This window comes from Letharia lupina, assembly GCF_014066315.1.
Source record: "Letharia lupina isolate WasteWater1 chromosome Unknown contig_8, whole genome shotgun sequence".
In the NCBI taxonomy this organism is placed as follows: Eukaryota; Fungi; Ascomycota; class Lecanoromycetes; order Lecanorales; family Parmeliaceae; genus Letharia; species Letharia lupina.
In genome coordinates this window covers 1,355,622-1,381,164 of record NW_023502977.1, presented here as the reverse complement: position 1 = coordinate 1,381,164, position 25,543 = coordinate 1,355,622, and the positions used below count along the sequence as shown (strand labels likewise).

At 50.8% G+C, this 25,543-nt stretch overlaps 12 protein-coding genes across 12 annotated transcripts; 4 read left to right on the top strand and 8 right to left on the bottom strand.

Moving 5' to 3' along the window:
• Window positions 1-402: 402 nt before the first annotated feature.
• HO133_010227 (uncharacterized protein) lies at window positions 403-1,388 on the bottom strand (the record flags this gene model as incomplete). The annotated part of the gene is made up of 4 exons (XM_037301082.1): window positions 403-575; window positions 637-679; window positions 724-954; window positions 1,035-1,388. The coding sequence occupies 4 exons, from the start codon at window positions 1,386-1,388 to the stop codon at window positions 403-405; spliced, it is 801 nt and encodes a 266-aa protein (XP_037153899.1).
• Window positions 1,389-2,318: 930 nt separating this feature from the next.
• On the bottom strand, window positions 2,319-5,221 carry HO133_010226 (uncharacterized protein; the record flags this gene model as incomplete). The annotated part of the gene is made up of 4 exons (XM_037301081.1): window positions 2,319-2,867; window positions 2,928-4,194; window positions 4,241-4,844; window positions 5,152-5,221. 4 exons carry the CDS (start codon window positions 5,219-5,221, stop codon window positions 2,319-2,321), a joined length of 2,490 nt encoding a protein of 829 aa, XP_037153898.1.
• Window positions 5,222-5,882: 661 nt separating this feature from the next.
• On the top strand, window positions 5,883-7,844 carry HO133_010225 (uncharacterized protein; the record flags this gene model as incomplete). Its single annotated transcript, XM_037301080.1, has 3 exons — window positions 5,883-6,641; window positions 6,691-7,658; window positions 7,715-7,844. 3 exons carry the CDS (start codon window positions 5,883-5,885, stop codon window positions 7,842-7,844), a joined length of 1,857 nt encoding a protein of 618 aa, XP_037153897.1.
• A 1,911-nt stretch (window positions 7,845-9,755) lies between these two features.
• On the bottom strand, window positions 9,756-10,725 carry HO133_010224 (uncharacterized protein; the record flags this gene model as incomplete). Its single annotated transcript, XM_037301079.1, has 2 exons — window positions 9,756-10,436; window positions 10,555-10,725. The coding sequence occupies 2 exons, from the start codon at window positions 10,723-10,725 to the stop codon at window positions 9,756-9,758; spliced, it is 852 nt and encodes a 283-aa protein (XP_037153896.1).
• A 3,212-nt stretch (window positions 10,726-13,937) lies between these two features.
• HO133_010223 (uncharacterized protein) lies at window positions 13,938-15,006 on the bottom strand (the record flags this gene model as incomplete). Its single annotated transcript, XM_037301078.1, has 2 exons — window positions 13,938-14,467; window positions 14,526-15,006. The coding sequence occupies 2 exons, from the start codon at window positions 15,004-15,006 to the stop codon at window positions 13,938-13,940; spliced, it is 1,011 nt and encodes a 336-aa protein (XP_037153895.1).
• A 321-nt stretch (window positions 15,007-15,327) lies between these two features.
• HO133_010222 (uncharacterized protein) lies at window positions 15,328-16,254 on the bottom strand (the record flags this gene model as incomplete). The annotated part of the gene is made up of 3 exons (XM_037301077.1): window positions 15,328-15,438; window positions 15,498-15,888; window positions 15,941-16,254. The coding sequence occupies 3 exons, from the start codon at window positions 16,252-16,254 to the stop codon at window positions 15,328-15,330; spliced, it is 816 nt and encodes a 271-aa protein (XP_037153894.1).
• A 271-nt stretch (window positions 16,255-16,525) lies between these two features.
• On the top strand, window positions 16,526-18,100 carry HO133_010221 (uncharacterized protein; the record flags this gene model as incomplete). The annotated part of the gene is made up of 3 exons (XM_037301076.1): window positions 16,526-16,621; window positions 16,673-17,695; window positions 17,921-18,100. 3 exons carry the CDS (start codon window positions 16,526-16,528, stop codon window positions 18,098-18,100), a joined length of 1,299 nt encoding a protein of 432 aa, XP_037153893.1.
• Window positions 18,101-18,285: 185 nt separating this feature from the next.
• HO133_010220 (uncharacterized protein) lies at window positions 18,286-19,118 on the bottom strand (the record flags this gene model as incomplete). The annotated part of the gene is made up of 3 exons (XM_037301075.1): window positions 18,286-18,593; window positions 18,644-18,817; window positions 18,866-19,118. 3 exons carry the CDS (start codon window positions 19,116-19,118, stop codon window positions 18,286-18,288), a joined length of 735 nt encoding a protein of 244 aa, XP_037153892.1.
• A 233-nt stretch (window positions 19,119-19,351) lies between these two features.
• HO133_010219 (uncharacterized protein) lies at window positions 19,352-20,954 on the top strand (the record flags this gene model as incomplete). The annotated part of the gene is made up of 5 exons (XM_037301074.1): window positions 19,352-19,391; window positions 19,448-19,635; window positions 19,692-19,802; window positions 19,857-19,952; window positions 20,004-20,954. The coding sequence occupies 5 exons, from the start codon at window positions 19,352-19,354 to the stop codon at window positions 20,952-20,954; spliced, it is 1,386 nt and encodes a 461-aa protein (XP_037153891.1).
• A 264-nt stretch (window positions 20,955-21,218) lies between these two features.
• Window positions 21,219-22,817, bottom strand: HO133_010218 (uncharacterized protein; the record flags this gene model as incomplete). The annotated part of the gene is made up of 1 exon (XM_037301073.1): window positions 21,219-22,817. One exon carries the CDS (start codon window positions 22,815-22,817, stop codon window positions 21,219-21,221), a length of 1,599 nt encoding a protein of 532 aa, XP_037153890.1.
• A 370-nt stretch (window positions 22,818-23,187) lies between these two features.
• On the top strand, window positions 23,188-24,266 carry HO133_010217 (uncharacterized protein; the record flags this gene model as incomplete). Its single annotated transcript, XM_037301072.1, has 6 exons — window positions 23,188-23,193; window positions 23,244-23,352; window positions 23,456-23,496; window positions 23,547-23,624; window positions 23,680-24,076; window positions 24,133-24,266. The coding sequence occupies 6 exons, from the start codon at window positions 23,188-23,190 to the stop codon at window positions 24,264-24,266; spliced, it is 765 nt and encodes a 254-aa protein (XP_037153889.1).
• A 549-nt stretch (window positions 24,267-24,815) lies between these two features.
• Window positions 24,816-25,461, bottom strand: HO133_010216 (uncharacterized protein; the record flags this gene model as incomplete). The annotated part of the gene is made up of 2 exons (XM_037301071.1): window positions 24,816-24,845; window positions 25,006-25,461. The coding sequence occupies 2 exons, from the start codon at window positions 25,459-25,461 to the stop codon at window positions 24,816-24,818; spliced, it is 486 nt and encodes a 161-aa protein (XP_037153888.1).
• Window positions 25,462-25,543: the final 82 nt, after the last annotated feature.

Sequence of the window (25,543 nt, the reverse complement as noted above, 5' to 3'; positions counted from 1 at the left end):
AGATCAATCTGAAGTCCTGAAGAAGACTCATAGCGTTAGGAATTGTCCTTCGGTTTGGTTTCATATCGCCTGTTGTATTCACCAAAAAAGAGACGCGTTTCTCAACTTTCGCTTAGCACAAGTGAGTCAATTCTCATCTAGAGTGAAGGACTATTACAATGCTGGCATCTTAACGCCGAGAACTTTCATACTTCAGGAGATTTCCAAAGCCCGTGACTCCGAAAAACGAAAAAGGCGTTGATGTTTGGTGCAAAAAGGAGACACTACAAATGTCTTTCGGGAAAGATGATGTATATTTCGCACCAAGATGCGTCAAGCAGGTACAACAAGGTCTTCTTCATGTTGGAAGTCGCACGTTGTAGTGTAAAGCGCAGAAGGAATTCGATTATAGATACGTGCCTTTTACATCATCTCAATTTGACGGTCTGACTTCATCGAGACCTTGACACCGTTCGCAGGGAAGCACACGACACCAAGGTTCTCGGTCCAAGGCTCGGACTTCCTACTCTCCAATGTTTCAAACGCCTGCACAATGTGTACTGTGGTGCACAGCGCTACGGTGAAGCCGAATTGCTCTGTCAAATATATCAACGTCAGCTCTCCACGATGTCTCCTTTGAATAGGGGTGAGACGTACGACCAATGTACTGCCTCGGTCCGCCACTGAAGGCCAGGAATCTCTGCGTTCATCCAGTCAGCAGTTGAACTGCGTTGAGCGAGTTACTATCCTGCCGTACCCAAACACTTGCGTGGCTCTCCCATCGCTCTGGAGGAATTCATCTGCATCTCTGCCCCAAAGGTTTTGACGGCGGTGGAGTTGAGAAGCATGGAATTCTACTTGAGTACCTTCCGGGACGAAGACAGGGTCTCGACCTTCGGGGCCGCCTCCAAGAGGGAGAGTAGTGTCTTTGAGGGCTGCGCGGGCGTGTGTTTTAAAGTGGGTAAAGGCGGAGCGCTGTGAGGTTTTGTCAGTCAAGTCGGTCTAATCATCCAGCAAGTGTGTTAAGTGATCAAGGGGGGTGGATCTGCGCAGACAGTTGCTGGTCGCTTGATTTCGTTCAGGACATATTTGATGTATTGCATCTGCTGCAGATTCCGGACTGTAGGCTGTTCGCCTTTGAGGTAGGCTACCTCAGATCGGAATTGTAGCCAGATATGACTTCGCCTAGTAAGCGCGAAGAACAAAATACAAAGTAGACTCCCAGTGGTATCTCGTCCGGCTAATAGGATAGTCAGGACTTCGTCGCGGAGACGATCTTGATCACTGATCACTTTGCTAAGTTCGTAAAGCAAAACGTATTTCTCCTTTGTCGCTGCTCCTTCCGGCGATCTTTGCTTCTCATGAAATTTGGAGTCTTTCATGACATGTTGCTCTATGTACTGCCTCATGATTTTTTCTTGCAGTTCTAGAATCTTTATAATGAGAAGACTAATCTTCATATCTGTAATTTTTCTATATCTATAGTATCTAGTACTCTATCAGATGGGGGCGCGACCCCGTGTGGATGCCAAGAAATCGAGTTCTATTTGAATATGCTAAATGAGGTTGGAACTACATCCTTTCCTCTACTTATCATTGTTGAGAACATCCGTATGAACATGAGTTCCCAATAGCACTGCTCCGAGATTCATCATGCAACAACAGAATGGCAACCATACGAAACCTTGATCTCGAATTTTGATCATCGGTGGTGGTCTAGCTGGATTGGCAACCGCAATAGCTGTCACGCTGGCGGGTCATGAAGCAATCATTTTCGAGCGAATGCCCGAATGAAAGGAGGTGCGTAGGCACTATACCAACTACGACGGTACCAGCTGATGCGTTGCGGGAATAAGATCGGCGTAGGCATCCAGTGTCCGCCAAACGCTACAATTCTCTTCAAACAAGAGGGCATCCTGGAAGAGATTCGAGAACACGCCGTCGAACCTCAAGAGCGGATCATGCGATCGTATCGTGGCGCCACAGGGCTGACGCAACGAACCGGCGCGCTCGTCGAAGACGCCTACCGAGTACCATACCTTCTCGTACAAGTTTCTTGGCATCTATCGACGGCTTCGCCTGGAGCGCAGCATGACAGTCAAACACATGTTTGGGATGGCCTCCGGGCCGGCACAGCACGAACGAGATCGCAGACTTTCGCTGGGTAAGCACGAAGGGTCGCCGTTCGCTCTGGATGATCCGGTCTTGCAACAATAATGGTTGTGGGGACACGACGCAATCTTAGAAGCTAGAGAAGGCTGGAAGAGCTCCCTTCCTTCAATACATCAACGCCGTACAGGAATGAAACGATCCTTTCGCCAGTGCAAGAGTCCCCTGTCTCAGAGCCCAGTCCACCACCATGTTTGGCCCTCCTCTAATCTTCCCTCTAAGAATCGGCCTTGGCTACTAGTCCCAACCAAAACCCCATACTCCCCCTCCTCCACGATCCACGCATCCCTCCCCTCGTCCCAGAAGCTGATCGCGTATTTCTTCTCCATTTCCACCTGCACCTCCCTCGTTTCCTCCGCCTCCAAGAACACCTTCTTGAAACCCTTCAGCTCCTTGGGCGGCCGGTTGATACTAGGTGCCTGAGCCCTCACATACACTTGCACCACCTCCGCCCCGGCTCGAGAGCCGGAATTTGAGACATTTACTCTGACACTGATGGTCGAGGTGGTCGCGGAGACATTCAGATCTGAGAGGTCGAAATCGGTATACGAGAGGCCATGGCCGAAGGGAAAGAGGGCCGGACGTTTGACTTTGTCATAGAAGCGATAGCCGACGTAGATGTCTTCGCCATATAGGACACGGCCGCGTTCGGAGCGGTAGTTGAGGAAGGCGGGGTTGTCTTCGAGGCGGTGAGGAAAGGATAGGGATAGCTTGCCGGACTGGGAAGGTATCAGCTTAGAAAACCATGCTGATAAAAGGATGCGGAGGCGGATGATTACAGGATTGACATCCCCGAACAAGACATCAGCAATGGCATTACCGGTCTCGTTGCCGCCATACCAAGCCTGCACCAGAGCGCAGGCTTTGTCAACCCAAGGCATGGTCACCGGCGTGCCGCTTTGGAGAACGATCGCAGCCTTTGGGTTTGCGTCGAGGACTTTGCTGATGAGTTCGTCACTGTAAGGCGGTAAGTCCATATCAGGTCTATCGGAACCTTCGCCCTCCCAATCACTATTCAGACCAGCAAAGACGACCACTTGTTCAACCTCAGAGGCCAGCTTGACAGCGTCGACGATTGCTTTTTCCGGATCTATACGCTTGCATCCGCCCACGCGGAGGCCGCCGGCTCCGAAGGAGACTGTTGCTCGACTCGAAGACTTTGCCGTGGGAGCGGTACCAAATTCGACGCGGACCTTGTACGATTTTCCAGCCTCGAGGGCCATCGATCCGATCTCTTCAACGGTGCCGGAACCGAAGAAAGCGGTGCCAGGGCGCTGATCGTGTACATTGTCTACGATCAGTTTTCCATCAATGAAAAGCTGGCCGGTGCCTTGCACGGTCAAGCCGAACTCATAGGTACCTTCTTCTTCGGGTGTAAAAACACCCTCGACATCGACATAATAGGTCGAGCTGGTGTAATTCGGGACCTTGTAGTCCATCACGAACATGTATGAATCAGTGAGGTGCAACGTATCGAGCAGCTTTCGATCCGCAGCGTTGACCGGTTTGTCGTACGCTCGGAAGTCAAAGCCGGGTCTGCCATCTGAGGTCCGCAGCGATTTTCCAAGCAAGGGAAGCTCTTTGTGGCTGTAGGCACCCTGTGAGAAGCGTACGGACCCGCATTGACTCGAGACTCCGTCAAAAGGGGTCACTGTATAGTATGGCAGCAGGGACGCACTGCCGCCTCCAGAATAGGTGGCGACTTTGGCGTTCGGACCGATGACAGCTACAGTCTTGCTCTTGTCAAACGGAAGAATTGAAGTTTCGTTCTTGAGCAGCACAATAGACTCAGCGGCGACACGCCGTAGGAATCTCTGGTCTTCAGGTCTGTTCAGCCCGCCCTCTTTCGCATCCTCGACGACGCCAGACTTGGCAGCTTCTTTAATTGTCTTCAGCACTGCGCGCGCCCTTTCATCCAGCACATGTTGCCGTACTTTGTTGGAGGTCACGGCGTGGCTGAGCGCGGCACCACGCCATTGCGTAGGTCCCGGCATTTCGAGATCCAAGCCAGCGTTGATGCCTTCCGAGGTGCTATAGGTGCCATACCTTTGAAATTTAGCTATTGATCTCTCGTTTCGCTCGGAACATTCACCAGTCACTCATCAGCAGCCCTTCCCAGCCCCAGTCTTTCCGTAGTATGTCAAGAACCTTGGGGTTTTCAGCAGCATGTGTCCCATTGACTTTGTTATAAGCAGTCATGACAGCCTTAGGTCTGGCATTTTTGATAGCCAGCATGAAAGGCATAAGGTAAATTTCCCGCAGTGCCCTATCGGTAACGATACTATCTACTGCCAACCGTTCATGCTCTTGATCATTGCAAACAAAGTGTTTCGGCGTCGTAATAATTTTTTCTTCGTGTACTCCCTTACAGTACTCGCCGGCCAGTGTTCCCGATAGAAAAGGATCCTCGGAAAATGATTCATAGCCACGACCTCCGAGCGGGGAACGTTGAATGTTGATTGTGGGTGCCAGTAGAACATGTGCACCCTTGGCCTTGGCCTCTTGCCCCAAGAATCTGCCAATTGAGCGGAGCAAATCAACGTCAAAGGTTGCTCCAAGCGCCGTCGCACATGGAAGACATCCTGCTGGTGTGCCATTGAAGAAACGAGTACCCCGGACACCGTTGGGTCCGTCGGATGTACGTATAGCTGGAACGCCAAGTCGAGGAATAGGAACTGTATGCCAGAAGTCTCTGCCTGGCTTGTAGTCAGAACCTTGTCAGGCGACTTTGAGTCCACAGTCCCAAAATGCAAAATTATAACTCAATATTGTGTGTTTTCATCTGATTCTGGGGTGACGGCTTCGGAAATGAGCTCTTATGCTGACCAAGACATTGGGCAGTATATTTCCTTTGAAGATAGAAAAATCCCAATGCAAAGCCACGACACCTTCACAGCTGATGGAAAATGCCAAGTTGATGTACAGAGGGAGGCACAAAAGGCGGATATTGGGCCGCGCTCGATCTTCGTGCTCCCCAAAAGTGCCAGGATTGGGGGAACTAACCAGCGGTAAGAGAGACCTTTTCCTCTAGTGTCAACTCCGAGAGTACCTTTTCCACATCTATATCCGCCATTGCTGATAATTGAAAGCTAAATAGAGAAAGCAACGCGGGAGTAACAATAATGAACGATGAATCTCTAGATTGATGGCATCATTTTGTCTTTTTGCGTGGGGCGACTACTCATTGCTGAGGAGTTTTCCACCACACTAGCAAGAATCGTAGCGTTATAACGGCGAGGATGAAAGCAGCCTGGTACCATGAAGTCGATATGATGCCCCTCTACGCTCGACCTACCATATCGGGCTAGGGGCGGAGCAAGTCCGCGCTCGGGCTGGGAAGCGTCTGAGCTATTTCCTTGATCAAATATCAAGTCATCAACTTTAAAGAGGTCGGATGCTTCAAAATTTTCATTCTACGTTATTAGCATTAGGTAGCTATTTTCTTCACTCGGTTCTCTTCCCACAGAAATTCCTTGGATGGGTTAAAACTAGGACAGAAGCATCTCGAGATGCACATTATGTTACAACCTCACACAAAGGCCACTTTCTCAGTCAATGGCATGGATACTGTACCATCTCGTCATCCCACAATAGGAGACTCCGTCTTGTGACATAGCTCCTGGTATATGGTGCTTGCCCTTTCCAGGCTCCCATCCAGGGCACAACTCTTCGCCGAGATACATCTTCACACTTTGCGAAGAACATAACTTGTTCCAGTTTGGAATCTATGGAAAATGAGTACTTCCATTGTCAATCCACCGCGTGATCCAAACACACTTTCAAATTACCATAACTTTCTCACGACTCATACTGAGGTCAACTTCAATATTGACTTTGAGAAGAGAAACATCAGTGGAAACGTTGCGCTAACCCTCAAGTCGATCACTGATGCGGCAGCGAAGGAGATTTTGCTCGATACTAGCTTCCTGAACGTAAAGGACGTGGTCTTGGATGGAAAGACTCCTAAGTGGGACTTGCTACCCAGGTTTGAGCCATATGGATCGGCTCTGAAGATAAGTCTGGAAGACGGCGTCCAAAATGGAAAGAGTGTGCAACTTGAGATGTCAACGGAGACGACCGAGGAGTGCACGGCGATCCAGTGGCTCACGCCGGCTCAGACAAGAAGTGAACACCCTTATATGTTCACTCAATGTCAGGCCATTCATACAAGGTCTGTATTCCCTTGTCAAGACACGCCTGATGTCAAGGGGACTGTTCAATTCAACATCGAGTCTCCTTTGCCTGTCATCGCTAGTGGACTTTCTATTGGCGTCAAAGACCTTGAGAAGGGCGCCAACAGCGCGATTGGGACCAAGCTCTACACATTTGAGCAGAACATTCCCATACCGAGCTATTTGTTCGCCTTAGCCAGTGGCGATATTGCCAAAGCGCCCATCGGGCCTCGAAGCGTAGTTGCAACCGGGCCGAAAGAATTGAAGGCAGCACAATGGGAGCTTGAGGAATCTACAGAAAGATACATTGAGACGGTCGAAGTCTGTATTGCGGTCCGCATCGTCAGGGTTGTGCTGATGTAGAGTCCAGAAAATTGTCTTTCCGTATCAGTGGACGGAGTATAACGTGCTTGTCCTGCCGCCAAGCTTCCCTTACGGAGGAATGGAGAATCCTGTTTACACATATGCCACCCCAACAATGATATCGGGCGATCGAGAGAATGTTGACGTGATTGCCCACGAACTCTCACATTCATATAGCGGCAATTTGGTTTCCAACGCCAGCTGGGAACACTTTTGGCTCAATGAGGGCTGGACAACATATCTTGAGCGCAGGTTACAAGCCGCGGTACATGGCGAACCCCACAGAGATTTTTCCTCGATTATTGGATGGAAGTCTCTTCAAGACTCGGTGAAGCAGTTCGGAGATTCGCACGAATTCACCAAAATGGTCGTCGACCTCAAGGGCAAGGACCCTGATGACGCTTTCTCGAGTATACCTTACGAGAAAGGCTACACGTTTCTCTCTTACCTCGAGAACCAGGTGACTAAGAACAAATGGAACACATATATCCCCCATTACTTCACCACCTTTGCTCGCAGGTCTCTCGATTCCTACGACTTCAAAGCAAATCTGCTGTCTTTCTTCGCCTCCGACACCATCGCATCCAAGGCGCTCAACGATGTAGACTGGGACTCGTGGTTCTACACTCCAGGACTACCTCCAAAACCCAACTTCGACACCTCGCTCGTTGACGTTTGCTACGACCTCGCCTCAAAGTGGGAGACCGGTAAATTTGAGCCCAGACAGGAAGACATCAAAGGCTGGTCGGCGAATCAAGTGGTGGTCTTCCTGGACACCGTGCAAGCATTTGCAAAACCTCTGGACGAGCGAGCTTCGCAAACGATGGGGTCAACTTATGGCTTTGCCAAAAGCCAGAACGTCGAGGTTGTCTCTCGGTATTATCAAGCGGCACTGAAAGCAAAGGACGAGACGGTGTTCAAACCAACGGCGGAACTATTGGGCAAGGTTGGCAGGATGAAATTTGTGCGGCCATTGTGAGTGACCACGCACGCTCTTGTGCAGAAGGAAGCTAACGCCCGACGATGCACAGGTACAGGCTACTCAACGAAGCTGACCGTGCTCTAGCAGTGGAGACTTTTGAGAAGAACAAGGACTTCTACCATCCCATCTGCAAAAACTTGGTCGAGAAAGACCTGTTTGGGAAGGGGACTAAGTCTTAAGATTTAAGATACTCCCTGTAGATGAAAAGGGGTAGGCGTTGAAGGTGAGAAACTATCGGTCCGCAATTAGATCATTTAAGCTCTAAAGAAAAGGCGTATCCTACCACTCAATACCAATGGAACCATGACAAGTACCGTTCTTCCCCTCCCTCAGACAAAGCATGACCCTTCTCCCAACCCAACTGCACGCTCCACTCCACTCCACTCCCCACCCCTCCCACCTCACCGTCCCCGCAACCCGAAAAACAAGCCGCGTCCCCGGCATCATCACCCGCCTCCAGCCTTGCCCGAGCGCCACCCTCAGCTCCTCCTTCCGAAGCCCCACCCACCCACACCACGTGCCCCGGCCCAATCATCGTCCAATGCGCCCCACGTCATGAAACCTCACCCCCGTCCCACTCCCACTCGCTCAAACGATCCGCCGGCCACTCCTCGAGGAAGTATGCGAGGTTCAGCATGCATTCGGTCCGATCGAGTCGCCGCATGCGGGCTTTGATTTTCCGGGGGGGGGGCGCAGGTGGAAAAGAGGCGAGGAAACGCACTCCGGCGCCGGGTGCGTTCGCGCACCGGCGGTTGGCGCTTCATTCCAAAGGCGGTGGCGCGCTGGGGCGGGAGGGTCCGGTGGGGTTGACGTCGTTGGGACGGTGTCTACGGCTTCGGCGACGCGGGGGGGAAGGGTGATGTCGAGTGCTGCGGCTAGAGATCGGGCGGTTGGATGTGTCGATGTTGCGCTGGTGGGGATTTGGGCGGTCGGGTTGAGTCCGCTTTTTCGATGGCTCGGGTCCCCCCTTTGCGAGGTCGATGGATGTTACGCCCGTTTCGAAGGAACATGTATTGCTCCTCCACTCATTGATTTTATTCCTGACAAGTGATACGGTTTTGGAAGGTAGATATTCTTCAATCGCCACTGTGGGGCTGTGAGTTAGTGGGTTCAATAGTGGGCCCGACCGGGGCAAAGAAGACCGTGAATGAAGACATTCATCAGCAGTGAGCACTATATCTACTCGTCCTCTACCAGCATATGACTCTTCATTCGATTCCGTCTCATTCAGATTCACAGCATTCATCTATTATGTTAGTATTGCTTCGAAAACTCACGCCGGCGAGATGGGTCAGAGCGTGTGAGACGGAGAGCGCGGGGCCGGCGGGAATACAGACAAGTTTCCGGCGACGGCAAGGCTTGGATCGCCAGATACTACCCATGCAGCGCTCTTTTCGGCTTCCTGAATGCAAACGAGCCTTTACAGTTGGGTGATGGGTTCTCGTATAGTACCTGGCATACCGACAAAACTCGCAGCCTGCCCCGAGGATTTGCTTCGTAAAATCAGGAGAGACGGTGGAGCTTTCGATGAATGGTTTGCCGGGTAGGTTAGGCTGCGTCGATGGCAGCATCTCGGCGAATGTCTGCTCAATGGCTTCCTGGTCCTGGGAATACGACCAAATGATGTTGGCGTTTGTGACGACATCCCTTACGACATTCTTGGTGGTGAGGGCCGTTGATGATTCACTCGAAGCGGATGAGTACTAGTACAGGTGCTTATTACATGACGGAGGTAAGGAATTCGAACAGTGGGACACTGCTCTACCCGACGACTGACCTTTCCATGAAGCCAATGGTCATGTCGGGTAAGCTAAGTGTGGTTGCAGGCCACGCCTTGGATATAGCAAAGGCATCTGAGACGTGGCTTTCAGCCTATGAGGTTGCAAGAAAGCATGTGCATGTTTTGGAAGATAATGTTGGTAAGTCTGGCGACCTTGACATTGTATATGGGATTGCAGCTAGCGAGTAACTTGAACTATGAGCAGAGCTAATAGGAACAGCCGTCATTGCATGCTGATACTTGGTTGAAATCTGCAATACATTCAAAGAAAGACCCTCTCTGCAGAAAGAATTTCTCCCGATTGTCGCCATTACTCAGTCCTCGTAGCCTCGAAGTAGAGCAGCTCCAACGTAGAACCCTTCGTCGGCACCTTCTTCAAGTTTGCCTCTATCTTCCATTTGGTCGTGGTCTTCTTCTCAACTTCAGTCCATAGCTTTTGGAATGTCTCTTCGTCGTGCGAGTAAGTCACTCCAACCACGCCAGCGGGGTGGCGATATTCCCCAGGCTTTGAGGAACCGAGCTGTCTGCCTAATATGATGGTTCCGGGTTTATTCTTCAGGAATCCCATCAATCGCACTGCTGCCCTGACCTGCTCATCCCACCCGAAAATATGCAGGAACGAAGCAATGTGCAGGATGTCAATCGTACCATCCAAGGACTTCATAGCACTTCCAGTTGTGTCTTCAAAGAAATCGCCCGTGACGAATCGGCCTTGGTAAGTCTTGCGATCCATGAACAGATCGTATCCCATGTCAATGAATTCAGGCTTCAATTCTACGCCCACGAGTTGAGATCCAGGTGCGCCATCAAGGAGTAGCTTCCGTAGGTCCTGTCCAAAGCAGCAGCCAACATCCATTAAGGTCTTTGGGTCTTCTTTGCTGGAAAGGCTGGAAAGTATTTTGTCGTACGAGGGCATGGTAGAAAGCGAAAAGTCTAGGAAACGCAGGCGTCCAATACAAGGGTATGGAAAGATCTGCCAGGCCCGTTCACGCTATGAATACATTTCCACCGTCAGTATACCCACCAGGAGAAGGCATGTAACGCGGGGAGGGTGGATCGATATATAGTGACCAAGTGACAGACTTGAAGTCAAAGGAGATGTGGCATACCAATTGTAGCACGTGGGGTTGCACTTCGGCAGCTGGGATTTTGCTGTACTCTTCAAAGAGCGTCCGTACCGCCGGCGGCAGGTCGGGTAAGTCAGCATCATGGATGTAATCAGCGACATCCTTGCTCTGGCCGGTACCGGTCGGAGCAGTTGTTTGTATCTCAGTGGCCATGATATTGTTGGTATACGAAAGGTAAGGTGTCTGGTCAAGATTGTTGATCGAAGTAGAAGAATTGCATGAAAGTATAGGGACTACTTAAGCTATGTTTCCCCCCCTAAAAACTGACATTGGGATAAAGTAGATGATGTAATTGACTATGCAGCTATATGAATAGGGGGAGGGGTAAAGCGATATCGAGACACTGCCGGAACGCTCGGCATAAGGTACATGTTGCATGTTGTTGCTGAATTATATTTTTTCCATGGATAAACTATGTCGAGGTTATTCGAGAGACCTCGTACAGAAGGTCTTACCGATATATCAGGAGCTAGCTCCGGGCGCTAGAGGCTTCGGGAGCTATTACGGGAGCTACCCCGCCAAACCCTCTAAACATCAACCGACCCCGAGATCGTGCGAGTCAGACAAAGTTCTCGCGTGGGTATGTGCATAGGGGCGTGGGGACCCTGCGCATGCCTACACCTGGGGCCATGCCTAATGCCTACCCAGCTCCTCCAGCTCCTAGTGCCACGAGCATGCCCTTACGCAGATCGGCTCGAGCAGCTCCTAGCGTTATAGCTAATCCCCGGACCACTAATGCTCGGTCACAAGTGCGGTCCGAAAGACCTCGCCTCGGTTACAAATATAGTCCGAAAGAAATAAGCTCGGTATAGCTTTAGTCAGTGCTGCATTGATGTGGGATTCACACGCCACGACGATATGATAGACGACGACGTGGGATCCATAGATAACATGTCGTATCCATAAGGAGGTACACCGTACTAACGGAATTTTGTCCATGAGATGGATGCCAAGGACACCCTGAATAGGTAAGTACTTTCTCCATGCACGCTGTTTTACGTATCAATCTAGCACTTATGCATACCTCATACATACATTGTCCATGCTTTATGTCTTGTTTCCGGTTAAACCCCACGAGATCTATTCCCTTGCAGGTCATAACGCGATACTCCGATGTTTACATGAGGGTTTCATTGAAATCCGTAAGCTTGATCCGTAATAACGGAAATTCCTCTCCATTCGTTTGCGTTATAAAGGAAGTCGTATGTACTCTAAGTGTGGTCCCCTTTCCGCAGCAAGGCTGTGATGGATCGTGAGTTACCTTACGTCAAGTCACAACACTTTGGACTTATAATCTGATCTGCGTTGAGCACATATCTCCAAACGGCTATAAGTAGAACAAAGCAACGACAGTGACGATCAACGCAAATGGCATCCTATCTCATGCCGAGACCAGTGGTTTCAACGCTCCTCAAGCGATGTACAGCCCGCCCAATACCCTTCTTGGAGACCCAGATACTCAATTCAAGCACAGAATGGGAGGACCGTGAGTTGACACTCGGGTGGCGAGTCGACGTCAATTGATGGGAGAATTTACATACCGAGGGATCCTTTGGTGGGTCCACGGGGAAGATCTCGTCCTCGACGCTTCTACCACCCAAGCCAGCATGTGTTACAGTCTTGCACTTCATGTTGCAAGTCGATTAGTGCATTGTCGCTCATTTCCGCGATTGTGTTTCGATGAGAGGAAAGTTCAGACTCTCGACGTGTTTACACATCTTGGTCACTGCACGTTCACGCGTGACCTTTGCACCATCGCTGCACTCTGTAAGGTGAATAATTGATGTGTTAAATCAAACCGAGGTTCACGTTGTCGTTGTGAAGCTGCTTCCCTCCTGAGGTCAACTGCCCGAAGAGAAACGCAAAAAAGCGTCGTTGATTTTCATGGCGCATGGCTTAAAGTTGTGAGCACAATGGGCATGAGTCAGAAGATGAATACCTTGTGAGCCCATAACCACGTGTCAATTGAGTAGGCCTTCCAAGGTGAGGCGGAGGATTCTTTTCAAGTTCGGGAGATGTAAATGACCTTATTAAACCGTCAAAGTCATTCTGGGAATGCTCGGAGCTTCTCGGAAATGCGACACAGTCGACGAGTCATCTTGAGACGGGAACCATCAAACATTATGGGGCGGTCGGAGATCAGCTAAGATGACGAGCTCCAATATTTGGGCTCTTATTGGAATCTGAAGACAATTCCCTTCGGTCTGAACAGTGAGAAGACCCGATTACCGCTTCTGAGATGTTCCTGACCAAGATGAAACTGGGCTTTCATAAGAAGGGTGCCTGAGTCAGAATGAACAGACGGTTAGCTGGCTTTTGGAGACGATTCTTCACAGCCATTTAAGACGTCGCGTCTTGAATGGAAATAGCAAGCCGACTGCCCATGGTAAATCCACTATTCCTGTCGGCGCCTGCTGCTTCGTCAATTCTCGCCCTCTTTGTGATCTTTTGGTGGGCCGAACTTGATTGTGTGATCTGATCGTTTCCATATTCAAGCTGCCAGGAGGACAGCTTTGAATGATGAGGTTGACTTGCTCTCCGGGTTGACATGACAGTCCACCGAGCGAGGTGGACCTCACGCGTCCGTGTCCTACTGTATGCAGGCACGAATGTAAGTCAGATGATGGTTGGGTGATTGATGTTCGCATCGATCGAAGTGTCAGGGGCGCATATTGAGTCTCTGCGCAGTCGGTCTTGCTTTTAGATTCTCCCACTGACGATACTCCCCTCATTGCGGATGTGGCGTGTTGCGATGGATGTTTAATATGGTTTTGCTATATCGACCTGGAGTCGATGCTCTTCGTCCCTTGCGAGTTGAGGATTATGAGATTGACTCGTACCTGGACTCGACTTGCATGGGCCCTCGGAATGCTTTGTGATGACGATCTAACTTGATCATTCAAACCCAGCAAACCGCGTGCGCCAATAGCAATGCTTGGAAGAAGCAAATTGGAAACAATGCCGTGCATGAAAAAACAGCAGGAGATCATGTATACATGCATAGTTAAAGCATGAGGAAGACGCATTCAAATAGAAGTCTGGCCAGTTGAGGTTTAACGCTATGGTGCAGCAAGGAGCAAACATGAAAGTAGGCGATGAAGGTAGAATGTGGATAGTTACACTGCAGCGTAGACGAAGTCGAGCATTGGATGTTCGCAGGGTCCAAATGCTGTCGGGTACTGAGCGGAAAGTCCTAATAAGTGATTGCAAAAGATCGGTAATATCGCAGCTCTCGGCTCCTCCTTTTTCGAGCAACATCATCATAGTAGAGAATCCATGATGCAGCAATCACTTGAAATTGTTAAAGCACGGGAATACCAAGGGAGAAGAGCCTGAATAGTCAGTGAAATCTTTGTTCCAGTAGGCTATGATTGGGCTGCCTTTGCTGGTTCTTTCACCTCTCGCGCTGGGTCGATCATCATCCGGCTTTTCTGAAGTACTCCATCTCTTTCGCTTTCCGGATTCCCAAACACTACTTCTCCACTTGCAATGCTCTCATCCGCCAATTCATCCAGTCCTTTCAATACTCCCCGAATGTAGCTCACCACCTCCCCCACCCCTCTGAAATCCACATTTTCATCCGCCTTGAATATGTTTCTCCAAACTGCTGTAGCTAGCACCGCATCTCCCCTTACAAGTCCCTCATCATAGCCCGCCATCAGTCCGCGCCATTGCACGAACAAGTCTTTCAAGTATTTATTGCGTATGGACCGTGCGGCAATATTGTGGGTGACGACCATCCGGTCTTCGGCGATGTAAAAAAAATGGTCGAGAAGATGTTGGTGCCATACTGGAGCATGAGCAGGAGGGAAACAGCGTAGGCGGCAAGTGAGCAGGTACATGTGAAGGAAAGTTATCTGGGCCCAGGTATTGAAGGTTGGTGTGAGACCGAGGGCTGAGAAAAGGTCAATATTGTAGTCATGAGCTGTCGCAAGACCGCGAGATTCGCTCACTCTCGAACCACCATCCCGTGCCAACACCTAAGTCCTCTCCATCCTTAGTCTTGGGTACCTCGACGTTCTTTTCATGTGCTTGCGGAATCGCGTAGTCTGCTTGTCGAGCACATTCCTTGACCAGATTCTCACAAACACCATAAGCAACGTATGTCTCTGTTACGGAAGAGACTCGCTTGTGAAGCTCCTCTGCAATTGAGAGACTAGGTGCGGCGGGGGAGGGCGAGCCAAGTTCTTTTCCTTCAGAGGGAACGCCGTTTGGGTCCTCTCGGGACCCCGGATTCGTGGGAGGAGGTTTTGGCTGATACGGCTTAGGGGTGGCCTGCGGTACTGACAGGAGGCGGCTTGTCGAGAATAGTCTAGGAGTATTGTGTATTGAAGAGTATGCGGCGCGTGCTCCATAGATGTCCCGTGAGCGTCCAAGCTGACGAGATTGTTGGAGTACTTGGCGGCATGCTACACAAACAGAACTTGGAGCCATTTGGGCAATTTAAGATTTTGACTGCAGGAAGTGAGGTGATTGAGTCGCTACAAGACTTGATTGAAGGTATATTCATCTAAGTTGCTCGAGTGGTTGCCGTCATGACTTTGCACGTTCAGATCGGAGCAGGTTTGCCGACGCGCCTCGAGACGCGGTTGCACATGGGCAAAGAATCATTCTACAGCAAGAATAGACCATGAATTGAAGTTCGGAAGATATTTCATTGGAACTGATGGTATCATGCAATTCAAAAGGACGCCTTGCAAATGCTGTGACCGCTGAACGCTTCAGATTCCTGGCAAATGCATGCGTATCCTATAGCTACCTGATTACCAGGCGCTCGAGTGATTTATCCACAATGGGTAGCAGATCATTTATGTTGTTTGGATCTCGTAGCTGCGCTGGCACATCTTGGCCTCTCGATGCAAGTTTCTGGAAAGCAAAGATTAGTAGTGGACGCGCGAATGGAACGTTTCTGCAGTGCTCCTCACCTGCCTAACCACCTCGTACTTCTCCTCTTTCGCAACATATTCCCTGATCACCTCTCCCGTCCCAAAGTCGACATATACTCTGGTGTCCCTGATCCTGAGCACTACGTTGTCTAGACGCATAAAGAAGCGACAGAGAAGGAGCAACCGCGCTGGCATGACCCTGATCTTGCACGAGTACATCGTGATGCCATTGTCTGCCATCTCGTCTTCGTAGAGAATGATCTCATCGAAAAAGAGGATCGGGTCAGGGCGTTTGAGTAGCTCCAGTGGTATTGGTGTCGTTGTAATCTCAAAGAGCGGTGACTGTGAACGCAAAGTGCCCTTGTAGTCGGTGCTATATGACCAGTCGAATGGCTTGACCACCTCCGTGATACCCTCGTGCTTCTTTTCCCTATCTCGCCTCAGCATGCCTCGACACGCCAACAGTATATGCCCTGGCATACCGAGTACTCTGCCATTCCCTCGAATGTGCGACTTGAAGCATTGACCCTCCTGTCTTATCAACTTGATCCAGCGCATCATAGGTGTTGAATTGGAGTCCCCATCCACTTTCGTGGTCGATGGAAACCAGGTTGTCACCGAAGATCATTTCGGGAGGTGCAATCCCCAGTCTCTTCGTCATCTGTTCGATAGGCTCAGCTTTAAGTATTGGCAGCTTTCGCGTAGTGATTTTAAAGCCATGCTGAGTGATTGAGTTGCCTGCGTCGGCTGCTGATGGGTAATGCGAGCTTGGCTCAATCCGCCCGTTGTCTGCCATGGCAGGTCCAGGCTTCAACCTAACAGATTCATCCTCATCTGAAACTAAGTGAAGGCCCATCGAGTAAGACGACAAGAGTTTTGCCCCGCGAATTTAAGCTAGGGCTGGCCGCTGGTAACTCCGCCAACCAACCGGTCGGCCGCTAATAAACAAAAGCTGGAGCTCACCATCTACAAGTAACGAGTGAACGCCCTCACGACAGAGTCTCGAGTTACTCGCCTTTTTGACTGGTCTAATCTTTTTCTAAGTTCTATCAAGTCGTCCTCTTAAGATGGCAATTAGAGCGATTGAGTCTCGCTTTGAGCAACTGTCAGTCACGGACGAGAATGAGCCAGTCAACGGAGGCGGTACCTTCCACAAATCAAAGGTAGAGAACAAATTCGTCCCGCTATTGATCGCTTTACTCATCGAGTCCTAGGGATCTTTCTCGTCGGCAATGTCAATATCTGGACTCGGCTCCACCACCCAACTGACCTCCAATCCAAATCGCTCGAATCTCCTCAAGATTGCGCTTCAAAACAACAATGATGCCAATACAAAAGCAGCAACAATTACCACGGTCAATGTTGCCTCACAAGCTGCCCACTGGCGCGGCTCCACCATTCCTGCTCCTTCTTCACCACCTCGAAAGGGCGCCAGCTCTTCCTCATCCGCACGACCCTCAGATGAAAGCGCCATACAACGATTGTCTAATCCACCAATATATGAGCAACCGCAACCGAAAAAATTCCACCTTGGGATGTTCGAGATTGGAAAGCCCCTAGGCAAGGGCAAATTTGGGCGGGTATATCTGGCCAAAGAGCGATCGACTGGCTTCGTGTGCGCGCTGAAGGTCCTCCACAAAAGCGAGCTGCAGCAAGGAAAGGTGGAGAAGCAAGTGAGACGAGAGATAGAGATCCACAGCAATCTGCGCCATCCCAACATTCTCCGCTTCTACGGTCACTTCCACGACAGCAAGCGAGTTTTCCTCATTCTTGAATTTGCTGGCAAAGGAGAGCTGTATAAGCATCTGCGAAAAGAGAACAAATTCCCCGAGTGGAAAGCAGCACAGTACATCGCACAAATGGCCGCAGCATTGAAGTATCTGCATAAGAAGCACGTCATGCACAGGGACATCAAGCCAGAGAACATTCTAGTGGGAATCCATGGAGAGATCAAGATCTCAGATTTCGGATGGAGTGTGCATGCCCCCAATAATCGAAGAAATACCATGTGTGGCACTCTCGACTATCTTCCACCGGAGATGATCAAACCAGGAAGCCAGGAGAATTTCTATAACGAGAAGGTGGACTTATGGAGTTTGGGCGTCCTGACCTATGAATTCTTAGTGGGAGAGGCACCTTTCGAAGACACACCAGTTATGACACAAAGACGAATAGCCAGAGGGGAGATGACGGTGCCAAAATTTGTGAGCCCTGAGGCAAGGGACCTGATTGAAAGGGTAAGCTCTGTTTCTGCTCATGCGCACGCTTTATTTTTCTTTTGGCCTTCCACTCTGGTCAGATTGCACCGCGCGAAGATTAGTGGGGGCCCGCCTTGCTGTGTCTGGTAATTCACATAGGTCGAATTGTGCGGCGCTCTACGACGAGTCGCGTGGAATCGACGCTACACCGCGCCTCACGTTGACCAATGTGGGAAAAGTATAAATAGCTGACACTTCGTTTAGCTACTCGTCCTCGACCCAGAGAAGCGCATTCCCCTTGTTGAAGTCCAGAAACATCCCTGGATTGTCAAGCATTGCATCAAAGGCGAAAGAGCAACCCAGAGAAACTCAGCTTCAAAGGAGACAAAGTTGGCTATACCGGCAATCATCCAAGCAGTCAACAGGACTGGACTGGATGAATAGCTTCGGTGTACCTTTCTCGGAAGGTAACTGGCGTTGAACATTTCCATTCGTTGCCGTGGACAGGTTATGTAGGGTTTTGCATAATGCTCGGAGTTGAGGATATCTCTAATGGTGGTGAACGCCTCTGACAATGCTGGTATGATGTTTGTCCGGATCTATCTCTCCGGCAAACCCCCCACATCTTTTCACTTGTATATCTCATCAAAAGGCCTCGTATCCGCAAAACAGCTGTCCCAGACCTCGTTCACCACCTTGGCAGCCTCAACGTCGTCCTTGCAATTCGGTCTCTTGGACACTGATATCGCCGCTCGGCGTCTCACGCACTCCTGATGCTGATATGTGACCTTCCATTGCGCCCTATGCCAGAACTCCCTCCAAAACCTACACTCGCCACTCAGAGATGAAGCTCTGATTTCAGTGCAAGCAGCGTGCCGTAGATCATGTGTTTCGAAGTCGACTTTGAATCGGAGGTAGTCGTAGGCATGAACCATCTCTGTGCAAGCCTCAGTCTTTTGTTTCAACTTTCGTAGAATTGGGCCTCACCATGAGTCAAAGTATCCTCCAAAGGCTCCGGTCGATTCGCGCAAAGCATGATCCCATAATCCGGATGGAGTCCTCCACCTTGCGCCCCCTCACATTTCACGCACTTTATATTCCCTTCGTGCAAATCGCCTCCCAGATCACTGATCTTCTGGTGCATGAATCGTACTATTGGACCTGGCAGTCCTTAGCAAGCGCCAGTATCGGATTGTAGAGGTGCAGTACTGTATTGCAGCAAGTAATCCCTTTGGTCTTCACACTTCTTGCAATCAGTCGCCGCACAACGGTCATCACGCCCCTTCTTGTATTGTCGGTTGCCCTCTTCTGTCAATCGGCCAGTCAGGTACCTGAATGTGTTGCGCCATCGTATCCAGGGGTCGTCGGTGAAGGTGTAGCCTGTGTTTTCAGGACTCGATCGCGAATTTGATGGGCTGTTATCTGAACCATTGGCTTGAGAAGATGGATCTCCGTCAGACATTGGTGGACCGAGAAGTGGTTGTTGAGGAAGACATGCAAAGGTTCTTGTTGAAGCCGCCAAGCCAAAATCTCCGCTCCGGTTCCGCTCCGAGAATATTTTCGTCTTACTCCAGTGCACAGCGTGTCAAACGCTCAGACGGTCAAAGCGGTGAGACCAGATCGCTCCGAGCGCTTGGAATTGGTCCATAATTTGGCACTTGAGCAATGGCAAGGTGATACTTTACACAGGTAAGCATGAAGGGCCACAAACATCTCACCATTGTGATCAAACTGGGTATGCAAGGTATGGGGCGTGTTGGGTTACAGAAGCTAACCGGAGATATTTTACAGGCTCGAGCTCAATAGTCCACGAGAAGACTCATGAGCCCCTACTGTCTGTACTTTCCCTCATCGTCGAGACCGCCGTCGCCCTCATCAAAGATGGACACCGAGTCGTCATTGTCTCCTCTGGAGCCATTGCGGTTGGACTACGAAGGATGGATGTGGAGAAGAGGCCGAAGCATCTGCCCAGAATACAGGTAGAGGGCTCCTTCATGGTTCTGGCGGAAAAAAAGTATGTTAACGTTTGTATAAGGCACTTGCAGCGGTAGGGCAATGTCGTCTTATGAGCCTCTGGGAAAGCCTGTTCGCCCACCTGCGACAGCCTGTTGCTCAGATCTTACTGACGAGGAACGACATAGCTGATGTACGTAGAATATGGTAGTTCATTCGGGTGTATGGTAGGCTAACGAGGGAGCAGCGGACGCAATATTTGAATGCTCAAAACACGTTCACTGAGCTTCTAAACATGGGGGTAATTCCCATTGTGAATGAGAATGATACTCTAGCTGTCTCTGTACGTAAGCAAAAGAATGTTTTGCGAATCAACATTGCTGAACGTGCCTAGGAAATTCGACAAATCGAGAAATTTGGTGACAATGACACCCTCTCCGCCATCAGCGCAGCCATGGTGCAAGCGGACTATCTCTTCCTCATGACAGATGTGGACTGCCTCTACGACAAAAATCCTCGGACGCACCCAGACGCTCAAGCAATCGAAGTCGTCGAAGATGTATCTTCGCTCGAAGCAGACGTGTCCTCCGCCGGCTCCTCTCTAGGCACTGGTGGCATGTCCACTAAAATAGTCGCAGCCCGTCTTGCGACCTCCGCCGGCGTCACCACGGTCATCACACGCTCTTCAAATCCTGGAAACATCGTGAACATCGTCAACCACGTCCAAGCCCAGAAGACCGCGGAGGTCCACTCCGAACTCCCTTCGAATCCAGCTACCCCGGCAGAAAACACCCCTCTGTCAAGTTCGATATCCTCGCTCCACGTCGACGCTCCTCCAACCCCACCGCTCCACACCCGCTTCCTCCCCGATCCCTTCCCTATCCGCGACCGCTCCTTCTGGCTCCTCCACGGCCTCGCCCCCCACGGGACCCTCTTCATAGACCAAGGCGCCCACCGCGCCCTCGCCTCCAAAGCCGGGCTCCTCCCTGCCGGCATCGTGGATGTCGAGGGGCAATTCGCACAGCAGGAAGCCGTACGGCTGGTCGTTGTGAAACGAAACCCGCCCGCATGGTCGTCGGCGGCTCATGGGAACGGTGTCGATGTGGGAGGCGTGCCTGTCGATGTGGCACCGGCGCCTATAGAGGTAGGCAGGGCACTCGTGAATTACTCGGCGGCGGAAATAATGAGGATCAAGGGGATGAGGAGTACGGAGATTGGCGGGGTATTGGGGTACGCGGACTCGGAGTATGTGGCTTTGAGGGAGAATGTTAGTTTGACGAAGAGGGAGAAGAGTAGACCTGTTACTCCGAGTGCGAGTTCTGGGAATGCTGCACAAGCTAGTTAGGTGGTTTTCCTTCAGCTCGAGGACTATCCTCGGCGTGCATCTGAGTGAAAGGAGGCGCTTGTATACTCATTGCAGTAGAGCATTTAGCATTGAGCAACTACAAATTGCTTGGATATACTGCGCATTTTGCCAGTACATGAGCACTTCGTGTCCGTAGAAGACGCTCATCCAAGCCGCGCTCGAGTCTTATGCAAACGCCTCGATGGACAGAAATCTGCCAGCACATTGGAAAACGCCTTCAATACCCATCCTCGTATGAAGGTATCATCTCGCATCCTTCATCTGGCTACTACTGTTCCCCGTCATATCCTCAAAATCCAACGTATACTGATCGACCTCTCGAAACTTATCCGCCAGCCTCTTCATCTCGTCCTTTGCCTTGCCATCCAACGCAGGAGTCTTCCTACTGCCTCTGCTGAAAACACCATTCTCGTTCTCCTCCTCGCCGTCGTCGTTGTCGTCTTCGTCATTTTCGTTGTCAGACTCCACAGTGATCTTCTTTGTGTAAGTCTTGGACATCCTCTTCCCCGGAACGTCTTTTGCTTTTCCTCCGCGTTTCTGGACAATGGGGAAAGGCTTCTTCCGTCGCGCCTTCGTTGTAGCATGAAAACTAAGCTCATCTTCATCCTCACCAAGACCGGTGTTGTCAAGCTCGACATCGCTGCTGCTGGGGATGTCGTATTCGCCTCTAGGTTTTGGGCGAGCTCGCCGCCGCGGGAGCAGATTTTGGAGTGTGGCTGTCGTGAGCGGTTTTAAGGGGACTGGCTTGATTGGTGATATATTTGTAGAAGCAGATGAGAGTGGCGAGGGCGCTGGAGAAAGTTGCTTGCGCCTGGATTGCTGAGGGCGCGTAGCGACTTCGGTATTTTTACTTCGGGTCTCGCGTGCCTTGGGTTTCACCGGACTGCTACTCCGAGGTGGCGCAAGAGTGTCGCTGTCTATCTGCCGTTGCGGTGTTTGAATAGGGCGTTGTCGTGGAAGTGTTGGTTCTGGTCTCCCTTCTTCAGCTGGTAACCCGTACAGATCTTCTTCCTCTTGAGGTAGGACCGAAGGAGGCGAGGATGGAGGGTCGAGTGATTGTGATGCTGGGACTTGAATCTCTGGGGTTGCCAATTTGCGCTTGCGTGACCCCGGGGTTTGACGTGAAGATGAGGACGTGTGCTGGGCATCTGTCTGTAACATCGACTTGATCATCGGAGTTGACTCATCGTCTGGGCGAAAGTCATCCAATGCATCGTCATCCAAGTCGTCGCTCGGGTCGTTCTGTGTTTGTAGCATTTGGAGCAGGCTAGGTTGTCTGGCTCTCTTTTTGAACGTAGCACCTAGCATTGATGGTTGTGGGCGGGGCGTTTCGCCAATCCTCGATCCCAAGCCCATCTGAGTGCTCTTGGTGGCCGACGAGTTTCCCAGGCGGTTTAAAGATGGCTTTGACACTGGAACGGGCTCCGTAGGTATCGAGGATGGAATTTGGTCAGGTTCAGTTGCGGCCTCCGCTTGTGCTACACCCTGCCTTGCCTTCCCCTCGGCCACCGTTGTTGCATAATCGGCCTCCCTAGCAATTTTCGAGATCGCAGCTCTTGTCTGGTTTGATGGCGGCTTAAGGCGAGTCGGTCCTATATCCTCTGGAGCCAATGCCCCACTCATCGTATATTCCTGCGCTTTAGTACCCCTTCTACGCGCCTCTGTCTTTTTCGAAACCACCAAACCATCGCTATCATCGCTGGTAGTAGTGACGCGTCCTGACGATGCTGGAGAGAACATGAGTTGTTGCTTCTGTGCTGCGGATGCTATTGCTGGTTTGGCGAGGTGAGGAAAAGTGATAGGGGCTGATGGCGCGACCTTGGAGCGCTTTGGACGAGGCATTGCACACGTACTTCTTCAATTATGCGCTGTTTCTTTTCGGAGTGTGAGGTGGTTTGAAGGGATGCTGAAAAGTGACGATGTTTGCGACGCGTCGATGTTCCTAGCTGTATTGATTCGACCACTCCGAGCTAACCCAGATGCGTCAGTAAGTACACAATCTTGATAAATCGAACACATTTTCCTCCATATTCTCTGCGACTACTATTTTAATAACACCCCATACATGTCTGAGTGAAAAAGTATTCCTACTGGATGGAAACGAGCCCCAAAGCCTGATTCTTTAGTTCGCAAGGCAATACTAGTTTTTCCAGAAAGGGTATCTACTGGTTCCATCCCACTCAGAATAGTCAAAAGACCGTCGAGCTACAAGATGCTTGTACTGAAGCGTTGTCCTTTTCCCATCCGACAATACTGACAAAGGTATAGGTTCCCACGCAAGGCCCATACGACCAGTTCCTGCTGTTTGGCGACAGCTTGATCCAGCAGTCGTGTAGTCAAGCAGCTGGCTTTGCATTTTGTCCAGCGTTGCAAGATGGTATGACTAGACTCTTCCGATTTTCACATCAGAAGCCCCACACGAGTCTTGCACCAATGCCTGTGTAGTTAACCGAATTCTAACTGTCAATCGCGCCTGTTAGCTTTCATTAGACGGCTGGATGTTATCAACAGGGGCTTTTCTGTAGGCCACCTATCTCTATGCATAGCAGTCGAGCGAAGCTGAGAGACTAGGGGTACAATACGGCCAATGCAATACTAGCCTTACCCGGCTTCATGCCCAAGCCAGAGCAAGCACGTCTTAGGTTCATGGTACGCCCGAAAGAGCATTCTTGAAATACATCTAGCTTATTTCCTATTGGATAAGGCCGTCTTCTTCGGCGCCAATGACGCGTGCCTACCAGGGAGTGCGACAGGTCAGCAGATACCGCTCAACGAATACAAGAAGAATCTGAGAGATATCCTTGAGCATTCAAGCGTCGTTGCACAGAAACCTCGACTGATCCTTCTCACGCCTCCCCCTGTCAACGAGTATCAGATGGAAACATCCGAGCGAGCCCGGGGATACAAGGATCCACTAAGGTCCGCAGAGCACACAAAGGAGTACGCAGATGCTTGTCGTCAAGTCGGAGCAGAGGTTGGAGTTGCCGTGCTTGACGTTTGGTCCATCTTCATGGCAAAGGCTGGATGGAAAGGGGGCAAACCACTGGTAGGCTCGAAGAAGGTGGCGAGGAGTGAAGTTCTGGAGAAGCTGCTGAGTGACGGTGAGTTATTGGTACTGCGAAGATCTTGAAAGCTGGGATGGCTAAGATCGACACAGGGCTGCATTTTCGACCAGACGCATATCGGCTTCTTTACGATTCAATGATGGACTTGATCCAGAAGGAGTGGCCCGATCAAGCTCCAGACAATCTACGCTTCATCTTCCGATCATGGCCGGAAGCACCTAAGTAATTTCTGTTTCCTACGCTTCTCTTGAATTCCAGGCCCTGCTTCACAAACATAGAATATAGAATGGGCGGAATTAATGAGAAGAATTCAAGGGTGGATAACATCTGATTATTGATGCTGAAAAGCACTCAGATTACAACAAGCAGAGGAGGATGTCTCGAGGTCCCGGAGCCGCTGCGGGGGAGGATTAATCAGTTGCCGGCTTTGGGTGTTTGCTATGAAAATTCGCGTGACCCGTGTGTCCAACTTCAGCGCCCGCATCCAGGAATCAATGCCCATGCCGTGCTAAGTCGCTAGAACGCATTGGAATCAGGTGCACTAACGTTTCAGGTGCAACATGGCACACCAAGCGTTGTGCTTTTCCTAGCCACGACCCATCCCCGTCCCTCGGGCTAAGTCCTCCCTCTCACTCCCAAAAGTGACCGTAAGGGGTCCCTGCAAATTGGCTGCAATACAACTTTTCGAGCGTCATCCGGCCTTTCCAGGGAGTATCGACGCACTTTTTGCACTTTCGACCCATCAGATGCATATGAGCCTGCTCCGCCTCACTGATCAAGCCTGTTGCAATCGATACGGTCTTTTCTGGAGGCTCCGAAGGGCGAATCCAACTAAGTGCTTCCACGTTAGCATCCGAGATCATCCGACAGCATCCGCTGGGACAATAACAATGCGTAAAGTCCATCTGCAGCGACACGAGCTGTAAGTTCCAAATGTCAAGAGCACAGCACATCTTCACCCAAACCTCCACGAGGTGTTTCTTGCGCTCTTCATGGATTGCCGTGGCGCGCGCAGCATCCGTGAGAGAGGCGTTCTGGCCCGTGAACAGGTCTCGAGATATCCTCCCCATCTCTGTTGGATCGACCACGTCGCAGTCGAACCTAACCGACACGTGGCGCACGTGAGACCAGAACAGGGCCGGTAGCGGAATCTCCGGCTCCTCGTCAGTTAGTATTCTGCAAGATAGCATCCATCTATTCTTGCCATAGAAAGCGTGGGCCGCCTCGGCTCGAATCATCGAACTGACTGCGAGTAAGGGAGCAGACGGCCATCTGAGAGCGCTGCCTGTAGCGATGTCGTCTCTGTCCCGACGCGAGGGAAGGACTGCGAGCTCTACGGGGTATACGAGACAGAGGTCGTATATCATGTCTCGGAGTTCTTGCGGCAGGGTGACGAAGGAAGGATCCTGCGAGACTGGCATGGTGATTTGATGAGAAGACTGGACGAGCTGTTTGTTAGCATCTACTCAAGGAAAATCGTTTGACGGCGAACAGCAGATCTAC